The sequence below is a fragment of the Zalophus californianus genome, chromosome 7, assembly GCF_009762305.2.
Source record: "Zalophus californianus isolate mZalCal1 chromosome 7, mZalCal1.pri.v2, whole genome shotgun sequence".
In the NCBI taxonomy this organism is placed as follows: Eukaryota; Metazoa; Chordata; class Mammalia; order Carnivora; family Otariidae; genus Zalophus; species Zalophus californianus.
In genome coordinates this window covers 30,424,370-30,446,813 of record NC_045601.1, presented here as the reverse complement: position 1 = coordinate 30,446,813, position 22,444 = coordinate 30,424,370, and the positions used below count along the sequence as shown (strand labels likewise).

Genomic DNA, 22,444 nt, shown 5'->3' with positions numbered 1-22,444 from the left:
AAGGCTAGCTAGCACAGAGGACACTTTTCCTCCGTTATTCAGCTTGTCCTCAGGGAAAGAAGAACAAGCTCCAACTGACTATGTGTGGCCTGTTAGTTTTAAGTCATTCAGACCTCTATGAAGCACTGCTTTTGTGCCAGGCAGAGTGCTAAGTCCTGGGTCTAAGAAAGATACCCAAGATGGGCAACATTGCCACACTCAAGGATGGCAAACTCCGTATGTATTTGGCTAAATTGGATAGTGTTTTCCCCAAAGCAAAGGTAAGCTTACAGATACTTCTCCTTTCTCTTAAGGCCCAGCTATGCCTAAATGCCATTAAAATATAGCCTGGGACAAATTTAACCATTTGTAATACTTACTTTTTCAAGTGAGGACTAAGCTGGGAGTTCTCCTGTAGCTGTAATATTGTCTGGGAAAAGATAAATCTAAAAGGAACTTCTTGGATGCCTAGAACAACCTCATGTGGCTAATCCTTTGGAACCTTCCCCTTCTCTACCCAGCATTGTAGCCTTTAGTCAGGGATTTTGTGGCTTAGTTATTTACATCTCAAGTGCCTCTCTGGACTGTTGAGTTCCTTGAAGATGAGACCACATGAGCAAGATTCATGTTTCTTGCCGGCCTAATGTTCATTAATCAGGCCCTACCCTCATTCCCTCTTTCCATTTTTCCCTTTGCTCTCCAGGCTGGTACCATCTTGGCTCTACTCCTTTTGCAAAGCCAGCCTTGTGTCTGCCTTTGGGACTTTGTCTATGCCATGCCCTCCACCTGGGATGATTTCCTCCTGGTGCTCACATGGCTGGATCCTTCTTGCCATTTAGATCTCAGAGTAAACATCACTTACACAGTGGACCTAAACTAACCAGCTGGCCATCCTTCGTCACTCACGCTATTTCAATTATCTGCATATTAGTTTTATTATCTGACATTTTTCTTGGGTTCATTGTTTGTCTCCTTGCACTAGAAAGCAGTTTCTGTAAGATAGGAATATTTGTTTTATTCTCCATAGTATCGCTGGGGCCCAGAAGAATGTGTGGCCCAGAAGTGCTTAATAAATGAAATGACTTAATAATATGCCCCTTATCTATTGCTGGGCACACAATAGATTCTCAACCAAATTTTGTTTTCCTCCCTTCACCTAATAATCAAGGGTACATTTTCTTAGCAATCCCTCTACAACTCACTATGAAAAGCAAGACAAAATCAAACCAAACAAAAAAGTCTTGAGTTCAGGTATTTTGTTACATATTATATATTATGCTACTCAACTTCAGAAAACTGAGGCACTAAATTTTATGAATGATGTACAATGAAGATTTTTAAATCAAGGCCATTCTTTTGGTCTGATGAGGCCACTAAACAATCATATTGAATAATCATTTTTCGAGAAAACTGAAGTAGATACTCTTTTTCACAGACAACATTTAATGGATACTTTGTCAAGTTCAGAGAATCAAACCATTGGGTGGGTGGCCATCTAGGCTTTCATCTGCCCAGCCTGGTAAATGCCAATTCAGCCTCTTATTCCAAGGACCACAGATAATTGTCCAATGAGTCAGAAAAATGTATCCCTTTTTTTAATCTTCTTTTAAACTTGCTCCCTAAATTCTCCATTGCCCCCGCTCCCCGCCCCCCACCCCCACCAATTCTTCACTGTCTCTTAAAATAGAATTTTAAAGTGAGAATCCATTAGGTTCTGTGATACTTCTGCTTTCCACCAAAGGCCCTCTGGTCTGTTCCCTTTATGAACCTCCCCAGTTTTGCAGGTGTGGAATGATCACATTCATGAGATGTTGGTAGTTGACCAAGGAGAACTGCCCTTTTTTAAAGTTTAAAGAAACAGCAAACTAACTTGCCCAGAGTGGTGCAGTTGGCACTCTCAAGGTCTCTGTCCAGCTTTCTGTGATAGCCCAGCAGAATCTGTGAAAGCAGATGTACCCTCAGTAGATGATGGTAGCAAGATATCCTACCGTATTTGTAGATACGTAGGAATAAAGGGAGGGGAAAACCCTCTCCATTAATGATGCCATATGAATTTGGTTTATAGAAAAGCATGCTGTAATAACCTCTTTGATTTCTGTCATTCAGCCAACGTTTCCCCAAGAGCCTGAGGACACGCAGGAAAACATGGCCACCTCACAGAGGGTTTCCCATCTTGTAGTTGTAAAGGTCTTCCATAACTTTCATATTGCCTGGAAGCCTGAATGAACATTTATTACAAAACACTGCTACTTTATTTTCTTTTAAAATATCTTTCACTACACAATGGTAGGGCCTTAATAAAAGGGTCCCTGTTGTGCAGCACCTACTATGTCATTTTATTTTATTTATTTTTATTTTTTAAATTTATTTATTTGAGAGAGAGGACATGAGCAGGGAGGAGAGGGAGCCCGATGTGGGGCTCCATCCCAGCACCCTGGGATCATGACCCGAGCCGAAGGCAGACACTTAACTGACTGAGCCACCCAGGCGCCCCTAGTGTGTTGTTTTTTAAAGCCATAGTAGAATGACCATTATGTTGTCAGAAGTGGCCAGGTGCATGTACAAGTAGCAGGTTGGTAAGTAACTGTGTTTTCAGATCTCTGTGATTACACATACCTCCATGTATGTTAGTCAAGGTTCTCCAGAGGAGCAGAGCTAATAGTTCCAGGTAAGAACTATATATGTATTATTATGTGTGTGTGTGTGTGTGTGTGCATGCATGCGTGTGTATATACAGAGAGAGGAGTTTTTATTTTTAAAAAATTGGTTCATGTGACTATGGAGGTTGTCAAGTCCAAAATCTTGGTTGGCTGCAGACTCAGTTAAGAACTAACATTGCAGGGTGCCTGGGTGGCTCAGTTGGTTAAGTGACTGCCTTCAGCTCAGGTCATGATCCTGGAGTCCCAGGATCAAGTCCCACATCAGGCTCCCTGCTCAGCTGGGAGTCTGCTTCTCCCTCTGACCATCCCCCCTCTCATGTTCTCTCTCTCTCTCTCTCTCAAATAAATAAATAAATAAAATCTTTAAAAAAAAAAAAGAACTAACATTGCAGGTCAAGTCTGAAGGTCGTCTGCTGATAGAATTCCTTTTTGCTCAAGGGAGGTCAGTTTTTGCTCTGTTAAGGCCTTCCACGGTTCAGCTGTTGGGATAAAGCTCAACCACATCGTGGAAGACAATCTGCTTTACTCAAAGATTTAAATGTTAACCTCATACAAAAAATACTCTTATAGAAACATCTAAGATAATGTTTCACCAAGTATCTAAGCATTGTGGCCCGGCCAAGTTGATACATAAAATTAACTATCACAAGCTCACCTTCTGTCAATTTGGCACTCATATGCATCTTCTTAAATTATATTTAATCTCCATATAAAGACAATAATAAGGTCAATACTTCTACCTAACATGATGTGACTATCTTGCATATAGCTGAAAATCTAATAACTTTTTCCCCAGAAGAGGATGTAAAGTTCTTGTAGGATGTTTATGCTTCTTGATATCCTATAACTTAAGTACTGTGATATAAAGTTTACAATTCTTAAATACTGTGATATAAAGTCAATGCATCTTATGTTACATGACAAGGGGATAAGAGAGGGAAGGAAACAAAGAGATTTACATACACACACACAAACACAAACATATTCATAACAAGTAAGGAAGAAATACTCATGACAATCACAGTCTTTGTTTCTATAATTGGTCATGTGGTCACAACTGGTATTTATAACTATTTTATTCCACTACCTATTTGTCTTTAGCAAGCACCTCAACTGACTGTGGTTCTTTACCTAATAGGGTGATGCAAACCTTCCTTCCCAACAGGGTCTGGGCCATTAGTAGTCCTGTCTGGACTGGGTTGTTGTAGTTTTCCACTGAATTTAATCAAAGGGCATGGTAACAGTAAGAGACTCCTGAGGGATCTCCCATATACCAGACATACTCTTCCTTACCTCCATTATGGAGTAGCAATCCAATTTCTCCTTAGTCATCAGGACCAATCATCCCAGGCAGCATAGTACCTCCTTTCTTTGCCTGCTGATTTAGGGGCACAAAGAGCCCAAAGCAGCTGAGTGGCAGTCTTAACTTCCAGTTCAATGAAATCATTGCTGTGTCTCCCAAAGGAAGCTTTCCTCCCTTTGGAACCAAGGTTTTAGGCCAGCAGAGCACAAAGGTGGGAAGACAGGAAGCAAAAATGTTGCTAGTAGGACACTAGGGCTAATAGTGAGTGGTGCCACTCCCATTTCCACTCCTTGACTTCTGGATCTGTGAATCCCAGCAGTGGAAGAAGCAGCACATATATTGGATGCTGATTCAGAACATCTATAGGCTCCTGGAAAACCTTGCTCCAGCCCTGCAAAGTATTACCATCTAGCTGGCACTATAACTGAGTCTTCAAAAGGCCATTCCTCTATTCTGTCAAGCCAGTCACCTCAGGGTATTAGGGAATATGGTAAGACCAGTGGATTCCATGAACATAGGGCCCATTTCCATACTTCATTTGCCATGATCAGAAGCAATGCTGCATAGAATACCATGATGATGGATACGGCATTCTGTAAGTCCACGGATGATTGTATTGGTAGAAGCATTGTGTGCAAGAAGGGCAAATCTGTATCCAGAGTAAGTGTATATTCTGGTAGGAACAAGAGGCTGTCCTTTCCATGATGGGAGGGTTGGATGTAATCGCCTCCTAAATAGTTGAATGATCACCCGAATGATGTGACATCAGAGGCTCAGGATTGGTCTCTGTTGCTGGCAGAATAGGCACTCAGCCCTGGCTGTAATTAGGCTGGCCTTGGTGAATGGAAGTCCATGTTGCTGAGCCCATGTATAACCTCCATTTTGGCCACCATGGCCATTCTGTTCACCAGCCCATTCAGCGATGACAGGGGTGTCTGGGAAAGAGGCTAACTGATATCCACAGAATGGGTCATCCTATCCACTTGATTATTAAAATCTCCCTTTGCTGAGGTCACCCTTTGGAAGTCATTCACATGCAACACAAGTATCTTCACTTTTTTTTTGCCTATTCAGAGAAGTTTATCTATATTTCTCTTCCCCAGACTTTCCTTGTCACCCATTTTTATTGCCTGACCATCCAGCCAAATCATTAGCCACCTCCCATGATGGATATATAATCACATGTCTGGCCAGTTTTCCTTCCAAGCAAAATGAGCAACCAGGGGAACTGCTCTTCAGTTCTGCCCACTGAGAGGACTTCCTTCCCTGCTGTCCTTCAGCAGTGTCCCAGAAAGGGATTAGGACTCCAGCTGTCTACTTCCATGATTGTGTTTATAGATGTCAGTATCTCAAGTGGTGTCATTCATAACCCGAGGGGGTCACATGCAAGCTTTATCGCACACAGAAATATGGAAACGCACTAACCTATTGACTTGATACTAAGCACTTGGATTTTCATTTCCTGAGGATTCTACATCATTTGCTGCTTTCTTAGTGCTTAGTAGATTTGAATACATTTCACTATTTTTAAAACATTCCTGGCTAGGTTTGATATTTGGGTTTTGTTGTTTGTCATGGCCTCCCACTCTTCTTTTAGCTAATAATTTACAATATTCTTTGTAACCCTGTGAAAATTGGGCACTGCATCAGTTTATCAGGCAAAAATTCAAAGAACTATTAGTGATGCCCTAACTATACTACTTGACCACTCACTTAAAGTATTTGAAAAATATTGAGTCAAAGTATGGAAGGTATTATCTTAGCACTGGACAATTTTTGTAGAAAATTCAGAGGGTCACCTAAAATGTATTTTATATTTTACACAGCAGAACCACAACTTGGCAATTTGAGGTTGCCGAACACTCTGGGTGCCAGGTTACGGCACCTTAGTCCTGATGCCTCAAAAAGCCCCAAGAAAAGGTGACTTCTTGATTTCTGTTACTTTGGGAGGCAACCAGTATGCCTCCATGATTGGTTATTCCTAGAATTTCAGGAGATAGAACAGGAACTTCATTTTCCACAGAGCTTATTCTGAAGTTTTGAAGCTTGTCCCCAACCCTGATGACCACCAATAACCTCATGATGTCATCCCTGCTAGCAGTGACCCCTTCAGCTGAGCAGGGATGGTAGCAATCTGTGCACATGTCTATACTTTTCTAGTAATTAGAGACATGGAAAAAGCAGGATTATTTTGTGCACTTGTCTTTCCTTTATTTCCTAACACATGCCTTGCATATTATCAATGTACAGTAAATATTGGACATATTTAATGAATAAGTCTCTCTGCTGGGCCCACCATAATTTCTCCTACTTACTATTCCTCAGCTTTAAAACCCTAAGATGACCATTAAAAGCCACAATTCTTTGCTCAGGTCACACATTGCAGTGGGAGATGTTTATTCTAGACGAGTTAATGGGAATACATTTATTTCTGTTTTTTATAATTGTATCCTGGATCAGAACTATGATTAGCTGTCACTGCCAAATTTTCTCAGAGCATATGGTTATACCGTCAGACACTTTTGATAGTACTATTTGTTTTTGAGCTGTGATTACAGAGTCCTTTTAACAAATAAGATTGGTTGTCCTGAAAGAACGATTTGATGGCTTGGCTAAGAGTTTCAGATATATTAACTACTTCTGTTGTGTGTGTGTGTGTGAGTGTGTGTGTGTGTGTGTGTGTGTGTGATAACACCAAGCTTTTTTCATAATCACGACTGCACAAAAGATATAAATAAAGTCTAAAAAAAAATAAGCTTTGTATAAGACCACAGGAAAATCACAGAGAAGAAATTAAACAGATGTGAGCAAAAGATAGAAACCGAAGAATGCCTCACTTTCGAAATCAATATGGTCACTTAAAGAAGTTGCTGTAATGTTATTTGCTTCTAAAGCTTTATGTTTAAAATTCCACACTACTCTACCCTCATTTAGAGCAAATGACTATTCCAAAGAGATAAGCCTATTACTGTCAGTATCTACAATGGTTCTATTTCACAATTCATAAAATATTGCTTAAAAATTGAAAGCCTTAGAACACAGGCATAGATCACCATGATAGACCTGTTTGGAATTCATTCTTCAAATCAGGTTGTTTATATACCTTTTTATATACCAACATAAATCTAGTTTGGCAAGTCCTGCTTCATAAGCCTTGAATTTACCTTTTAGGAGCAAAAGCATGTTTTTTTCCTCTTTATCACATTGTAAATACTGTACCTTTACGTCCACAAGCTGCTCTCAGAAGCATCACTAATGGCCCACTGCCTTATGACTTTGCCTTTTACAACAGGAACAAATAACCAAAGGGCAGAAATGAGCCCAGCATACACAGTTTATGTCTAAGCCCCACTGCCACCCTCCTCTGCCTCCTTCTTATTTCTTCCCACTACCCGTGTACTTTTCTTAGGATTTTCATTTTCTTTAGGATTATCAGTTTCTCTAAGGTTAATGGGGACCTTGTAGGGTCCGTCAGGACTGCTATTTTTTTTTTTCCATATCTTTTCTTAAAACAGTTATAGAGGATTAGAATTAATATTACATGCAATATGTTATGTGTATTTATGTGTGATATAGAATCTACATTGTATATGACATTAGTATTATGAAAACATTAAAATTTTAATATTTTGAAAATGTTTGAAAACACATTCACATAAAGATATCAAAGAAGAACACACATACTAGACCTAGGTAGGTGACTTTCAGGAATAAGAGTAAAACCATCTAACACAGGTAGCTTTGTTAGAACATGAGCTGCTGGATCTAACACCTTATCTGTCCCACATAAGCCAATTATTTTTCTTCACAGAGCCATCCTTTCTCATTTTGACTGGTTTCGGATAATTTTTCTCACCAAGAGATGGGATGAAGGTATGCAGCTGGATCATTGTAGACTCCCTGTCATTTCTAAAAATAACCCAACCACCACTCATCTTACTGTATTGTGTTCATGTGCTCATGTGCGTGAAGTACCGTTCATAGCCCACACACTAAATTTTCTTTTTCTCTTTGTTTTGAAGTCTGAAACTATGGTATAGATGGGAAAGTTAGGGCTTTTACTTGACCAGCACCGCTGTTCTCACTTCATGGTACTTATAGAATTGTGAACTGATTCTATCAGTGTGAAAAGGCCCTTAGGAACTATGAACCTCTCTACGATATTCCTGTTAACCCATTTCTCGAACTGTTTCTTGTTTCTTTTATTTTTTCCGCTGGAATCACCTCTACTTCCAAGGCCATCTCTACCATTGTCAACCGGCATCAGTTAATAAAGTTATTCCGTAGACCATGTTCAAATATCCTCATGGAAGTTTTTTTAGGGACTAGCTCCTCTACACATTCCAACACCGGCACACCTAGAGTTGCCAGGCGCATGTGGATAAGTAGAAATGAATGTGTTCCTCTTGGTAAGTCCTCCGGTACATCTGTTATAACAGCTAACTTTGAATGACTACACTGAGTGGCAGACACTACGCTTTAGTGTTTTTTTATGCAATTTCTCATTTAATCCTCATAAGAAGCATATGAAGAACTTACTCTCCCCCTCTATGTTCTTAAGACCTGAGGCTTAAAGGGGTAAGCATTAGTTGTGTGATGCAACATAGCTAGAAGTGGTAAAACCAGAATGCAAATCTAGATTTTTCTGACACCGAAAGCTGTGCTTTTAACCAGGGAAATAATCTGCTTCCCCCTCTATTCCAAATGACAGTCCTTCACATATCTGGAGGCAGCTGTAACTATTTTATCTTGGATTTACATTATTTTGTTCATAGCCTACCTGTGTCGGTCCAGTTTATCTACCTGAACTTCCAAGGGGAAAAGCCATTGTTCCTTTTCCCCACAGAACCCAGCGGAGTGCTGGGCAGGAAGGGATACCTTATACCTCCCTCCTGTAAAACAAAGCCTGCACTTCCCTTAATTTTCCCCCTTTTGCCAGCTGCCCCAACCCCTTGGCAAGGCCACATCTCAGTTTGAATCTCATTCTTGACTTTCTGTCCTTTCCCCAAACATTTGTGTACGCACTCAAGCGATTTTCACTGCACAGCTTCCTTCTTACCTTTGGGAGGTTATAGCAGGAGAGTGGCAGGAGTTTCCAGATTTGGTTTCAGTTCTGTATTTTAGTATTTATGACTCAATAGTTAGCTCTGGGCAAAACACTTAACTTCTTCAAGTATCCTCTGGGTTAACACCCATTTTGTTAATCCCACAGGGCAATTGGAAAGATCAGATGAGGGGAGGTATGAGAGGACAATTTGAAAACGCAAGTGTTTTATGTAATGTAATACCTACCAGAAGAGCGCAGCTGAACTAGTCATATAAAATTGTCCTCTAAGAGCCAAAATTTTAATCAGTGGAAGAGCTGATTGCCATGTATTTCTTTTTCTTTCTTCTTCTTTTTTTTTTTTAATTTAAATTTTAAGTAGTTAACATGCAGCGTAATTTTGGTTTCAGGACTAGAATTCAGCGATTCATCACTTGGATACAACACACAGTGCCACAGGTTTCTGAGGAGGGAAAGATGGGCCCCCAGAGCCACACTGCTCATTGAAGTCTGTGCCAAAGGCCCCAACCCACACTGAGCTTTTTTTTTCCTACGCTCGTTTGCACTTTATTTTTACTATCAATTTCCATCTTCATCGAATAAGAGTTTCTGAGTAAGGAAGAATCTTAGAGTGGACTTACATCCATTACTTCTCTATTTTACAGATGGGCTTGCTGGAGGCTCCCTGCCCTAAATTCCAATTCTGTTTCCATTTTGAGCATCCCAGGTATATATACTTCTCCATACCCCCATGCCCCTCCTGCCCCCATGTACCCCACCCCTCCATTCCCAATACTTCCCTCTCTATCCCACACCTGCCCCTTTCCAAGGGCTATTTCATCCCTGGGATAGCCTGTTTGCATTATTAGTCACTGACCTGTTCTCTTTATAATGTACAATTGTAAAATTGGAAAGTAATTTTTCTTCAAAACTTGAAAGCTATGTTTATATTTGACTCAATAAAATGCTTCTGTTATTAAGACAACAATCCCAAACGCTTTTTTCTTTGGTTTCTCCTATGACAGACATATAACCTCTTGAAATATTGTCTCATGTATTATGTATCATGTATTATGGGGCACTCTTCTTGAGGAGAAAGAAAACTCCCAGAGGAAGAATTATTTCCGCACGTTTAAAATAATAAAATACATCAGGACATTTTCACATTAGCTACAACCAAAATCCACTCAAATCTGCTGTCTGATTAGTCTGATGCAAACTAATAAAACAAAATATCCATTAAAATGTGAGAAAAATAACTGGGGAAACTATGAAGTTGAATTCAATCTACTTTCCTTGCATTTTCTTAAGTGAGAAAATTTTCTGGTACCATTTTAGCCATAATAAAATGCCCTTTAATACTACAAAAAATCAAAGATCTTAGACATGAAATGACTGATCTGGGTAAAATGGGCACAAGGAAATACTGTATGCAAACATTTAAAAAGAGTTCTGGGGATCAGAAAATTCAGCCATTGTGAAATACTGTTAGTTCAGCCTTGGGTAAAACAGCAGCAATAACAAATAATTTTGGTCGTCACACAGAGGAAGAGACAAGTGTGAGTTCAACAAAGGCAGAAACAGATTTTGCTCCAACTGTAAAGCTTCAGAAAGCTAAACTCGTCATTTCCACGGTCCGAGGGAGACGGAGGGGGCTTCTCTGTGCTGAGCTGAACAGAGTTTGCAGTCACATATGCACACACTTGGCGGCAGGACGATCAGGAGGATCAGATTTGACAAACTTTTGCCGTCAAACGTAACTTAAATGCTAGATGAGCATGACTCTGTCTTTAAACAGAGGGTTCTGAAATGATACTCTGCTACTCACTGGAATAAATAACTCGTCCTTGAACTTGGAACCCTCGAAACCATTGTAAAAGGTTAAAGTCATGTAAAAACAAAGTGTCTAGCTTTACAGATCCTTGCTGAAGAAGGTGATATTTTATCTAAATGACTAGGCCATGTCTAAGGTTCTTTCCAGCTTGAGGATTTTATGTCCAGCCATATGTCTATTTTCAGGAAACTTATCAGGCTTGTGTCTGGGGAACCAGATAACAGTCGACAGTGAATAATGAGCTTTGTGGTTCAGAGAGGAAAATAAAAAAACACAAGCTATAGGTCCAGTAAAGTAAGAGACAGTAACAGCAATAAATAACAAAATAACAAAATAAAATGTATTCTTTCAGCCCATGGTTTGTAAGCCCTAAATAAAGCAGGAGTATCTGTGCTCAGATTTGTATAAATGACATAATTCTTTCTACAAGTAAGAAGAGCTAACATAAGTTGACCCCAAGCTACATGCTGGACATAGTTCTGAGTACATTTACCTGCATTCTTTCCTTTAACTGTCACAAAACTCTGCAATCTATTATAAATATTCCATTTTTTGCAGGTGAAAGAACGGAAAGTACAGAAGGGTGAAACAGTTTGTCCAAGTCACACGGGTAAGAAGCACTGAAGTTGGTGGCCAACTCAGGTGGCCCTTCTCAGGAGTTCACAGCACCAACCACAGCAGAAGGTGAACAGCTGAGCCATTTCCTGTTGCTCCACACATGTTCACTGGCAAGCCTGGCCAAATGGCTTGCTGGTCAGCTCTAGGGTGCTTGGGTCCAGTTGACTGAAAGAGATGTGTGGTTCAGGAAACTAAGGATGATTATGGCTACCTGATCTATGATGGAGGAAATTAATACCAAGTCTGATTTTGAAAAGCTTGAGTTAGAGAAAGAGGGGCAGTCAAAAGCGTGTTGAGTGCAGAGTCCTTATGATTGTGTTTTTGGTCCTTCCAAAGCCTAGCTCTGCTGCTGGTGCCATTCCTCACTCTGGGTAAGATGACCTTACTACTGAGATAGCTACCTTTCTGTAGTTGGAACCGGAGTAAATGAGGTTAGTCCACTTGCAAGATTTTCACCTATCCATAGATTCTTACTAAATGGTTTATCTTTAATGGCAAGAGGCAAAGTCTACACTGGCCAGCATGTATCAGAGGGAAAGTTTCCATGTAAGCAGATCCTGTTTAGCTTGTATCACATTTTTCTTTTTTGTTAGATAATGCCATACTTTGAGGGATGAAGCAACTATTTTCTAGATATAAATACAAGAGCATTTTGCTTTTTAAGAAAAAAAGTCTAGAAATTATGTTTCTTCACTTTTTAAAATCTTTATAATGAAGTCCTCCCTCTCCTTATATTAACTCAATGATCTAATTTTACGTATTCTCTGAAATACTGATATATTTCTGTAGTCCATATGTTTTTAAACTATGAATCATTTTGTTTCTACATTTGGTAACTAAACTATTACTGCTTCTGAATAAATATGAATATGCCACTTTATAGTGATTTCTACAGCCCCAGAAATTTGGGCTGAATTTTAAAATGTGATGACTCCTTAGAAAATATAAAGAAACAATGTGTAATTCTGAAAAACAGAAGAGAAAATTCACTTCTTCTTCCCTCCGGAAAAAAACTGCACAATAATGATTCTTGTACTTTAATTTTTGCTTGAAAGAAATATAGACATTCTGAAAATCCCAAGGGTAGAATTACATTTTCTTGTGAAAAGGTGACTTTAAATCAAAGCCCAGAGAGAACATCAGAGGGTTCCATTTTCCTACCTGGCAAATCAAGTGCCCAGTTAAAATCATGCCTTTGCAAAAGAAACCTTATTGTTTAACCACTTCATTATCTGACTTCCTCTAAGCAAAGAGCATTATCTGTGTAGCTAGTATGAGTACTGGGAAAAACGCACATTTTGCAAGTGTGGAGAAACTCATCCTACCTGGAAATTCTACTTTAAGAGAATGTTACAGGCCACTGAAGGACGAGCAGTCGAGAAACAAAGGTGTGCAAAAACAAACAACTCAGGTTTCAAAGCTTAAAAACAAAGAAAATAGGAAAGAACCTAAACTTGTGTAGCCTGTTTGTTCATTGTCAGGACAAATGCTGGGAATGCGCGAGAGTCCAGTCCAATGAAAACAAGTGTGGGTGGTAGGATTATGGCTGATTAATTTTCTTCCTTTCTCTATTTTCCATTTCTTTCCTATGATGAAATGCTACTTCTATATTATGTTCAAAAAAAAAAAGCTTTTTAAAATTACTTTTGTTTCTCCAGCTACCATATCTGCTCATGGCAACTGAGCAAGCCAGTCCTGTCCTCTGATAGTCATGCAGAAAGACAGTGAGTATGAAATAGCTAGACAGTCTCACCAGATTTCAGGGTGCACAAACCCTCAGTATGCTTTTATTTCAAAACAAAAGAGTTTTAAAATTTAGCATCTCTTTCTATCAATGTGGACTAATTACCCCTAATATTTAACTCTACTTAAACTGTGTATCAAGAGATTATATGTACATTAGGTCAAATAAGTAAAATACTCTGATGATGGCTAGCTTTGAATGGAAATAGGCCGTTTGCTGAAATATATTTGCTGTAGGAAATGATGGAATAATTTTATCACAATTATTTCAGGAGTTGGTAAAAGTTGCCCATAACAAAATTCATACTGTGACTAGACCCATTTATAGGCTCACACGTTTGCATGTTGCAGACGGATGGCTATAAAGTTGCTTTAGCTTGTGTTTACACTTAATAGAATTGAAGGCATTTAGGAAAAGTTTTAGTTGGACTGCTGATATGCTGAAGAACAAAGGACACGGGGCAGTGTAGAAACCACAGCAGAAATAATTGCATCCTTCAGATTCAAATTCTAAGAAAAATACTAATAGACTAGAAGGATATTTAAATTCCTAAACCTGAGGGGTCTACATCTTAAAGAACACAGACTCTAGTTAAGACACATCACAGTCAAACTGACAAAAACCAAAGATTAAAAAGATTAAAGCAACCAGTGGAAGATGACATATTATATACAGATATTTTGTGCTTATGGATTAGAAGAATTAATATCATCAAAATGTCTGTCCTACGCCAAGAAATCTATAGACCCAATGCAGTCCCTGTCAAAATACCAATAGTATTTTTCACAGAACTAGAACAAATAATCTTAAAATCTGTATGGAACCTATGGAAGCTAAACGCGAGATCTGAAACCATAAAACTCCTTAAAGAAAACATAGGCAGAATCTCTTGGACATCAGCCTTAGCAACATTGTCTATCTATGTCTCCTGAGGCAGGGGAAACAAAAGCAAAAATAAATATTAGGACTACACCAAAATAAAAAGCTTTTGCACAGCATAGGAAACCATCCACAAAACAAAAAGGCAACCTACTAAGTGGGAGAAGATATTTGAAATGACATATCTGATCAAAGGTTAATATCCAAAATATATAGAGGACTTACACAACTCAACACCAAAAAACCAAATGATCTGATTTAAAAATGGGCAGAGAAATTGAATAGACATTTTTCTAAAGAAGACATAGAGATGGCCAAGAGACAATCAGTAATCATCATGTGAAAATGCAAATCAAAACCACAATCACCTTACACCTCTCAGAGTGAAATCAAAACACAAGAAATAATGAGTGTTGGACCCTCTTGCACTGTTGGTTGGATTGCAAACTGGGGCAGTTACTCTGGAAAACAGTATGAGGATTCCTCAAAAAATTAAAAATAGAAATACCATTTGATTCAGTAATTCCACTATTGGATATTTACCCAAAGAAAACAAAAAAACTAACTTGAAAAGATATATACACTCCTATGTTTATTGCAGCATTATTTATGATAACCAAGATATGGAAGCAACCTAGGTGTCCACCCACAGATGGATGGATAAAAAGGATGTGGTATACATATTCTTTCTTATGACCGAATAATATCCATTATATATCTATATATAGGTATAGACATAAACATTCCAAATAAAAACAAAAACAAAAACACAGATTTTCAGATAGGATTTAAAAGGAAATCTAACTATAAGAGGTCTATATGAGAAGCACTTTAACTGTAAGACACAGACAGATAAGTTGAAAGTAAATAGGTAGAAAAGATATACCATGTGAAGAGTAGGCATGAAAAGGCTGGCTTGGTTGTATTATTATCAGAAAAAAACAGACTTCAAACAAAGCCTTTTACCAGAGATAAAGTGGGATGTGATCCATGCATCAGAAAACTGTACTTATAAAAATGTATGTACTTAGTATCAGAGCTTTGAAATATATGAATTGACTGAATTGGGGCGCCTGGGTGGCTCAGTCGTTAAGCGTCTGCCTCCGGCTCAGGTCATGATCCCAGGGTCCTGGGATCGAGCCCCGCTTCAGGCTCCCTGCTCCGTGGGAGGCCTGCTTCTCCCTCTCCCACTCCCCCTGCTTGTGTTCCCTCTCTCGCTGTGGGTCTCTCTCTGTCAAATAAATAAATAAAATCTTTAAAAAAATTGACTGAATTAAAAGAAGCCAAAGATAATTCCACCACCATAGATACCCCTGTGTCAGGAATTGACTGAACAATGAATCCCTTTCCTTTCCCCACAAGATCACTAGACATAGACCTTAGTCTAGGAATTGGTTACTGGGGAAGCTCTTTGCTAGATGAGCCACTGCAAGGGGACCCAGTATCTTTGTGACCCCACTGATAACACAAAAATAATTTAAAAAAAATTTTTTAAGTGAGTAGATTTGAAGTATTTCTATTGCTATTTCTCTACATGTTCTGCATTAGTTTTTCTTTTCCTTTTTTAAAAGATTTTATTTATTTATTTGAGAGATGAAAGAGAGAGAGAGAGAGAGAGAGAGAGCACACGGGGGGAGGGGCAGAGGGAGAGGGAGAAGCAGACTCCCTGCTGAGCAGGGAGCCTGATGTGGGACTTGATCCCAGGACCCTGGGATCATGACCTGAGCTGAAGGCAGACGCTTCGTGAACTGAGCCACCCAGGCACTCCCTGCATTAGTTTTTCTTGTAACATAATTTTTCCAGCTCCAAAAAGTGCCTGAACACTATTTTCTGTACAGATTTCCCTCCCATTCCAGTCTCTACATAATTTTAAGAACATTTTTGTTTTTTAATTGGGATGTTTTGTTCTATGTAGCTTCTTCCCACCATGTGTGCTGAGGGTCTTAATAGTGGTGTTAGCCAGGGAATGGCTTGTTTATTCTGTGGTTGTACCACTAATGGCCCGAAATGATGGCATAAATAGGCCAATTCACTTTCGTGCTTTTCATCTCTGTTCAAAAGGCAGAAAACAAGAGAGAATAATTTTTTTGACAGAGGAAAGTGATAGTAAGTTTAGACTATAAACCTGGTCTTTTGAAAAAAAAAAAGACACGAGACGGTTTTGTACTTCCTTCCTCGGCCTCTCTTTTACAAAGGAAAGATTAAAGCAGGGACTTAGCCCACGTTGGTTCTCACAAGACAGCTTCTTTCTCTAAGGAAGCATGTTATAGAACTGGGCCAGCAGGCTCTCCGACCTACTCCCAGCTTTGGTATTTTCTGGTCATGAGCTTTGGATCTGTCAGCCAACCTCTTTCAGGGTCTGATTTTATCTCTCACACAGGGGCAGTGTGGATAGGCTGCCCCTCCTATTTCACAGGGTTGCCAAAAACACATAAATTAGATTCTTGTGAATGCGCTTCATAAAGCTGTGAGGCCTGATACAAATATGAGGTATCATCTCTACTACTCTACTACTGTTCTTTATTGAATTAGATCTTATTTAATTAGAAAAGGTGAAAGCTCTAGTAACACTCTCTTAGGTATTTTAGCTCCTTTGGCTTAACCTTCTTTTTTTATTTCTAGTGGGTCTTTACCTCATGCAATTAGGCCTTGTGTCCCAACTGTGAAAAAGAAAAAAAAAGAAAAAGAAAAAGAAAAAAAAAGTCTTCCATTTCCATACCGTACTCTTTGTCTGAGGGTGATTTTTAATTATACATCCTGAAGCATAGTCTCTCTGATCTCAGAAAGTGACATTCCTCTGATTCTGACTAAGTTTATGCCCCTGGATAGAAGTCATGCCTGCCCTCCACTAAGTATTCTCAAGTGTGACTCACCCTGGGTTTTTTTAATCCACTTCTTCCTCTGGAAGAGAAACTTGGGCCAGTGTATTTGCCCACCTTATCTGTTACCTCTGGCCTCCACTCCAGGGAATAGACTCATTCCTCTGTTACCCCCAATGCTTGAAGATATTTCACACTCCATAAATCTATGCCTGATCATATATATGCTTTAGATACTAAGAAATAAAACAAAGGGGCTTGTATTATATGTACACATATATATACATATACATATATATGTACATATATATGCACATATATATAATTGATTGTGAAGTATAGTCAAGTGTTGGACTAGGTATAAACAAACAAACAAACAAGCAAAACACAATTTCCCCCCAAACCTTGCCTTTATGTAGGGCTTTACTACAGAATGCTTCTTGTACATCACAGGGCCAGAGTGTATTTTTCCAATAATACCTGAATCATCATTAGTCCAGAAGGCTCTTGGGTCAGGCTTGGTCAGGATGCTGGCATGATTACATGGCTCTTTTGCCTTGAAAACATAAGGAGAAAAGAAGTGATGTGAAAATGGATTCACTGTTTCAGCTGTTTCCAACCTACAGTTCTATAGGCAAGAGTCCAAGCCTGAAGCTAGCACATATGGCCGTCCTGGGCAAATTGGGATCATGGGTGACCCTTGACCTGACGCAGTTTCACCGCCAGGGCTCCTGGCTAGATAAGCACATGGGGGCCGGAACTCAGCTTCCACTAGCTCCCTTCTCCCATGATTTTTGCAGTGTGCAACCTATACAGCTGTACGCAGAAGCCTTGTAGGATTAGCAATATATTAAGATAAGGACCCTTATCACATGAAACGTGTTTTGGACTTTGTAATAGAGATGGTACCTTTAGTATATATGCTTGGGAAAATACATAAGGGAGAGCTCTTTTTAATTCAGTGGCACTTTAAAATAAATTCTTCTGAAACTAATACCACACTGTATGTTAACTAAAGAGAACTTGAACAAAAACTTGAAACAAGTAAAATGAGTTATTTTATAATCATAACAGAATCTATATTTTTAAAATAGCAGCACATACACATATGCAATATATATATATATATTATGCATTTAACCTAACTAACATCTCTGCCTAGTGCACATCCAAATAATAGATGCTTCACAATAATTTCCAGGGAACAGGAATGATCCTTTTTTTGGGTGCAACTTTATACTAATGTGATGTGTGGCTTTCCAATATGTTTCAATTGGGGAAATATAAATCTTACGGTTAATAAGGACATTCCATTTATAGATATTTTGTATCTATAATTTGATTACTGTGAAAAGTCCCTATGACTATTTAATGGATAAATTCCTTCCATTGCAGCAACAGTCAAAATAGTCAAGAATGTCACTTAATACTTTGTTTAGTTCTGCTGGCCTTTTCTCTCCATAGCAGGCCTTTACTGATGAAAGAAGCAGTGCATCAGTTTGCAATCCAGCACAAGCTCCTTCTCTTGTTGTGAGCTACTACCAAAGAACGTGTAGAAATCAGGATCTTGGAGAGTTATTTGCACCCTTATGTTCATTGCAACATTAGTCTCAGCAGCCGGGAGAGAGAAATAACCTACGTGTCTCTAGACAGATGAATGGATCAAGAAAATGTGGTATACACATACAGTGAAATATTATTCTGCCTTAAAAAAGAAGGAAATCCCACCATCAGCAACAACGTGGATAAACCTATGCTAAGGGAAATAAGCCAAACATAGAGGGACAAATACTGCATGATACTACTTCTGAGAGGAATCTAAAGTAGTCAAACACGCAAAATCAGAGAGTAGAATGGTGATTGCCAGGGGTTAGGGAAGTAGGGAGTTGAGGAAGTGGGTATAAAGTTTCAGTTACACAAGATGATTAATTTCTAGAGATCTGCTGAACAATGTTGGGCCTAAAGTTAGTATTACTGTAATGTACACTGAAAAGATCTATTAATAGGGAGGATTTCATGGTAATTGTTCTTACCACACACAAAAAAATCTGGGGATTGGTCACCCTCCTCCATCTGTGACTATATCAGATAGGCACATAAACAATTTGGTAAATAAAAATGGAAGTCATCTACATTTTATTAATGCAATTTTCTGGTAGTGTAATGTGTTTTTAATTGATAGGAAACATGATTTCAAAAGTTAAATTGTGGTAAAAGAAAATCATGAAAATATAAACCTCAAGGGAAAAAAAAAAAAGAATGTGTGGACCCGCACCATTCCCTGGATGACATTTTGAGCCAGCAATGCAAAAATCCCTCAGACTTCACTAAGTGGCCTCAGTGTAAATTCCTTCAAAGGAATAACATATTCCATGAAAATACTGCTCCAATTGTTAAAAGTTCTTTACAAGTTGAGTTGAAATCTGGATCCTTGAAACTTTGCTCACCGGTTCTAGTTCACTCTTGAGTTGCACAGATCTGCTCTCCTTGAGAAATAATTCCTCAAATATTGGAGAGTAGCTATTCTGTCTCATCGAGCCTTTCATTTCCAGGTTAGCAGGCCTCTTCCTGGTTTTAAGTCTCTTTACTGAGATAAAAATTTCAAGCACACACAAAAGTAAACAGTATGATAACCATTTATGCACCCATTATCCAGCTTTTAACAGTCTTCAACACTTTACCATTTTACCAGCCTTAGTTCATCTATTCCCCTCTTTATTAGGCTGGAATATTGTGAAGCAAATACCAGACATCATGACACTTCATCTATAATTTCTTTAGAATGTTTTTAACTAATGACTTTTTTTTCCATAACCACATGCCATTAGCACAACCAACAATTTCAACCGTAATTAGATTTATTAAAGTTTAATGAAGGCTGTTAAAGTTTATTTATTTAATTAATGACAGCATAAACATTCTGAAAAACAGAATGAGCCCTTGCACTGTTTTGCATACAGAGCAATTTGGAACTGATGATTAGGAAGAGATCCTTTAAAGTTGTGAGTTCAACAAAGTCAATGGAACTTAGTCTCACTTACTTAAATCCTTACAGGCTTTTGGGGGAGGTTATCTTAAAAAAATATTTTTCTAATAGAAGTGGTACTATCTTTCAACTTATTTCTAATATGTCCCTGGAGGGAAAGGAGGGAAAATCTCCTTCCCTAATAGAATGGAAAGTTTTAGAGTGTGAAGGTGAAGGAAAGAGGATTACTTCTAGAAGGTCATTGCTGAATGCTTATTCCCTAGAGTTCTGAGATCTAGAAGTACTTACATAAGTTACTATAACATTAGAACATTAGAAAGATAAGGGCATTTGAAACAAGGATAGAAGTAGTTTAATATTAGAAGGTAGGGTGCATCAGAATAACTCATCTAGGGAGATGTCAGATGTTCAGAAATTTTGGACAAGCTCTGGGAAATGAACCTGTGAATAAATCATTAGAGATTCCACTGACATGAGAAATGAGCCAGATCTTAATTCTATAAAATGCCTTCAGTTAATGACAAGTTGTAATATTTGCAGGATTGCCAGAAAGGAAACAGCTATGGTCCCCTTTCCTCATTCCATCTTATCCTGATTTAAAGAACATTGATCCACAATAAATAAATATACATGCATATATAAATAATTTAAAAATCACCTGTGGTGATGATATAGGAAAAATAAATCAGAACATATGAATTTGTCCCTGATTTGTTTTTGACTTATTTATAATTTGTGTATGACTTTTTATGATTTTAGCAGTATGCTACTAAAGTATGCAGTATACTTTACTGCTAAAGTCATTAGTTCTCCCTAAAATACAGTAGGAACTCTCAACATGCTTGTTTCTTCTTAACCAGGGAAGTTGATTCTCTCCCATCTCAGGTTACATGATGTTCAAAAGTAAGCAAGAACACTTTATATCTAGGGAAATAAGATTTTGCTTCTTAAACTGCTTTAGTGAAGCTTTAGAAAACGTCCTCTAGATGCAATCACAGGATGTAAAGCCATCCTGCAAATATTAAGCTTAAATTCAGTTCTGCGTATCCAGGGGAAGAAAAGTCTTCCTTGATTTTTTTTCTCTTGAATGACTTCATTATATCCAACAAGTATTTATTAAGCTTTTGTTTAAGGCCAAGGGGCTATCCTGGTTGTTATAAGGGTACAATGGAAATGCATTGATCACTAGGACCCTACTTTCTGATTTTGGGAGTAAGACATAGACATCCACAAAGATGTCTATGGAACCTCATATCAAGTACCTCTAAATCCAAGATGAAGAATGTTGTATAGCTATTAAATTTTGTCCATGTTTTAAAAAAGGAAGCAATAGTGTGGGCAGAGGTGTCGAGCAAGGCTTTAAAGAAGAGGGAGGACTTGAGCAGTTTTGGAAAATACTGGCAACATTTGGAATGGTGGATAGGCAGTAGAAAAGCATCCAGGGTGGGAGGGGCAAATACAAACAAAGGTGTGGGAGCAACGCTTAATAAGGCATATGGTTAGGCAACTCTTGGTGGAACAATCTCATGGGAATAGAAGGCTCATGGGAGAAATGACTGGAAACTAGGTAGAAGCCAGATGGTGAAAGGCTTTGAATGTCAATGAATCCTTCACTCTGAGGGAATTCAAGAGCCTTGGCAGTCACAAAGGACGAAAGCCGAGGAGATTAGGAGGCTGCTGCCTTGTCGCAGAAACACTGACGAGAGCATGACGAGCAAGGGCACTGTGAAAATGGAAAGGGTGGGATGGCTGTGAAGGGCAGCTGTAATGATTTTGTAAGATTTGAGGGATGACCGAAAATAAGGGAAGATGGAGGAGTCCAACATATTTCTTTGGAACTTTGGAACTTGGGGACCAGGAAGGATGGTCAACTGTGGTCATGACTGTCTACAGTCCTCAGCAGCTAAAGAAACCACTCTACGCTGTGCCTCAGCTAACATGGTGAGCTCGTGGAGCACACGTAGGCTCTGGTTAATGTGCTGTAACTACAGTCCTTCTGGCAGCACTTGCTTCATCTCTGACCCAGACCAGACCCAGACCATATCATCTTTGGGTGCTTAGTGGTGACGCTTGCACAGTTGTGGGCGGCGGGGACCGGGGCGGGGGGGTGCGGTTCTCAAGCCTCTACCTCTGGGCTAATCCTCCACATTGCTCACGGCAGGATGAGAATCCATCCACACTGTTTCAATACCACAAACATCCCACAGTCTGTGTATCTGGTATCAGCAACCTCACAGTGTACATAAGGACAGCAGGAGTCTTGTCAAGAGATTCGTCAAAGAATCTCAACAGAGATCCCAAGTCTTACAGTTCTGGGTGAACTGATGATTTATCATCGTTCAGTTGCTTAACATTAATTACATCCATATGACATGGAGCATAGGGACTATTCTTGGCCCCTGAAGAAATTGTGATTCCAAGCAAGTAGACAAATGTTCTTCTTTTGGAGGCTTTATTTCACTTGCATTCTTGTTGGTTTTTTATATTTTTCGATTTGGCCTTTGTGACTGTGAATTGCTTAAGACAATTTACCATCCAGCCCATTTTGCTTATTTATGTTTCCAGCCAGCCCAGCAAG

The 22,444-nt window shown here is 38.9% G+C and overlaps 1 protein-coding gene and 1 long non-coding RNA gene across 2 annotated transcripts in view; one reads left to right on the top strand and one right to left on the bottom strand.

Annotated features, from left to right (window-relative positions):
* Positions 1-22,444, bottom strand: part of SGK1 (serum/glucocorticoid regulated kinase 1) — a 108,868-nt gene that overhangs the window by 13,489 nt on the left and 72,935 nt on the right. The window contains exon 3 of the mRNA XM_035728555.1: positions 17,361-17,436. Within this exon, the coding sequence (XP_035584448.1) occupies positions 17,361-17,436 (76 nt within the window). The remainder of the gene's footprint in view (positions 1-17,360; positions 17,437-22,444) is intronic.
* LOC113927110 lies at positions 9,248-13,163 on the top strand. The gene is made up of 3 exons (XR_003521504.1): positions 9,248-9,713; positions 11,379-11,504; positions 13,097-13,163. It is a non-coding gene; the product is annotated as an uncharacterized LOC113927110 (long non-coding RNA).